Source organism: Salvelinus alpinus, unplaced genomic scaffold (assembly GCF_045679555.1).
Source record: "Salvelinus alpinus unplaced genomic scaffold, SLU_Salpinus.1 scaffold_814, whole genome shotgun sequence".
NCBI classification, from domain to species: domain Eukaryota; kingdom Metazoa; phylum Chordata; class Actinopteri; order Salmoniformes; family Salmonidae; genus Salvelinus; species Salvelinus alpinus.
The window spans coordinates 1-2,122 of NW_027256754.1; the positions used below are offsets into that span (position 1 = coordinate 1).

General features: G+C 47.2%; 1 protein-coding gene across 1 annotated transcript; it reads left to right on the top strand.

Annotated features, from left to right (window-relative positions):
- Positions 1-50: 50 nt before the first annotated feature.
- On the top strand, positions 51-667 carry LOC139567482 (uncharacterized PPE family protein PPE40-like; the record flags this gene model as incomplete). Its single annotated transcript, XM_071388799.1, has 1 exon — positions 51-667. A coding segment is annotated over one exon (617 nt), but the record flags the coding sequence as incomplete, so codon positions are not given.
- Positions 668-2,122: the final 1,455 nt, after the last annotated feature.

Consider the following 2,122-nt stretch of genomic DNA (forward strand, 5'->3'; position numbering starts at 1 on the left):
TCACGGATCGCTAGGAGTGGTGAGTGGGGAGTCAGGCCACGGATCGCTAGGAGTGGTGAGTGGGGAGTCAGGCCACGGATCGCTAGGAGTGGTGAGTGGGGAGTCAGGCCACGGATCGCTAGGAGTGGTGAGTGGGGAGTCAGGCCACGGATCGCTAGGAGTGGTGAGTGGGGAGTCAGGCCACGGATCGCTAGGAGTGGTGAGTGGGGAGTCAGGCCACGGATCGCTAGGAGTGGTGAGTGGGGAGTCAGGCCACGGATCGCTAGGAGTGGTGAGTGGGGAGTCAGGCCACGGATCGCTAGGAGTGGTGAGTGGGGAGTCAGGCCACGGATCGCTAGGAGTGGTGAGTGGGGAGTCAGGCCACGGATCGCTAGGAGTGGTGAGTGGGGAGTCAGGCCACGGATCGCTAGGAGTGGTGAGTGGGGAGTCAGGCCACGGATCGCTAGGAGTGGTGAGTGGGGAGTCAGGCCACGGATCGCTAGGAGTGGTGAGTGGGGAGTCAGGCCACGGATCGCTAGGAGTGGTGAGTGGGGAGTCAGGCCACGGATCGCTAGGAGTGGTGAGTGGGGAGTCAGGCCACGGATCGCTAGGAGTGGTGAGTGGGGAGTCAGGCCACGGATCGCTAGGAGTGGTGAGTGGGGAGTCAGGCCACGGATCGCTAGGAGTGGTGAGTGGGGAGTCAGGCGCAGAGAGCAGCGCTTTCAATGAATACGTTTATTTCAGCTCAACCTCTGACCGCAAGTCAGGATGGGTCCAGGCAAAATGACCAATAAACCGAATATTTCCTCAACCAGGGGAAATAACGGACAGCCAACACGTAAACGCAAAAACAATAATACACCACTGACATAAAGGATAAGTCCGCACAACAGCAGGCGGGACCTGGGAGTTTAAATAGCCCCTAATTAATAACAAATAAGACACAGGTGAAAACAATCAAGACAAAACCAACAGAAAAGAAAAAGGAATTGGTGGCAGCTAGTAGACCGGTGACGACGACCGCCGAGCGCCGCCCGAACAGGGAGAGGTGCCACCTTCGGTGGAAGTCGTGACATGATGAGTCAACAGGGGTAATCGTAGGTATGTCCTGAGGGTCTTGACACATTCCTGAATAATAAAGCAACGCCTGAGGGAATGGCATCTAAAATGATTGTAACATGTTTAGGTGTTACAGGGACCTTGTGAAGTGATCAGAATTCCTTATAATGAAGTCAAAGACCCTCTGCATTTACCAGTTGTCTCACCAATAGGATATTATTTAGGAAACAATATTCTAAAAACAAATAAGTGTTTTTATACAATATGTCCCGATTATTCCATATATAATATCTGTGTGGAGAAAAATGATGCTTGTAAATGAAGGACCATGACAAGAAAACCTGCCGATGAAAAGCAGAAAGTTTCACTGGAACTTTGTCAATATTATAATTACGAACCAACATGAAGTTAAGGCTACCAAAAGTAGAGAAGACATGATGAGGAATAAAATTCCACATAGAAGTGGGTCTTCTTAGGAATTGTTTTATCCAATTGATCTTATAAGTATTATTTAAGGTAGTAAAGTCCAGAAAATTCAGCCCATAAGTGTTCATTACAACAGTTTTCCTACTGTAATGGGTACGGTTTACTAGGATATGAACTCAGTAGCACAGACTAGGTCCATATGACGTAGAGAAATAGTGAATTGTGGGAAGTTTAGAAGATACCCTGGAAATAAGTTAATAAATACGTAATGACGCAAAAACACAACTGTTTGTACTTAATAGGAAACCAGATCGTGACCACAACTACGTTACTAAGTCTTTAACCACACAGTGTTGTTACATTGGTGAGTAAAAACTCATGCTTCCTACACTTTAACATTTTGTATGAAAATAAAATATACATTTTACTCAACTGCGTTACCCACTCCAGTTAGCAAAAAGCAATGTGGGGCTTTAAGGCAGTGATGTTAGTGTGACGTATAATCTAGTGGACGGAACGCTTCTTTCAACAGCAGCAACAGTTAGTCAGACACCTCGGTAGCTTGCTAGACAAAATAGACGACCCAATAAAGGTCTTTAGACGCTTTCGTGGATATTAGCAACTGTGTTTGAAACATTCTGTCGTCTAGTTAGTTATC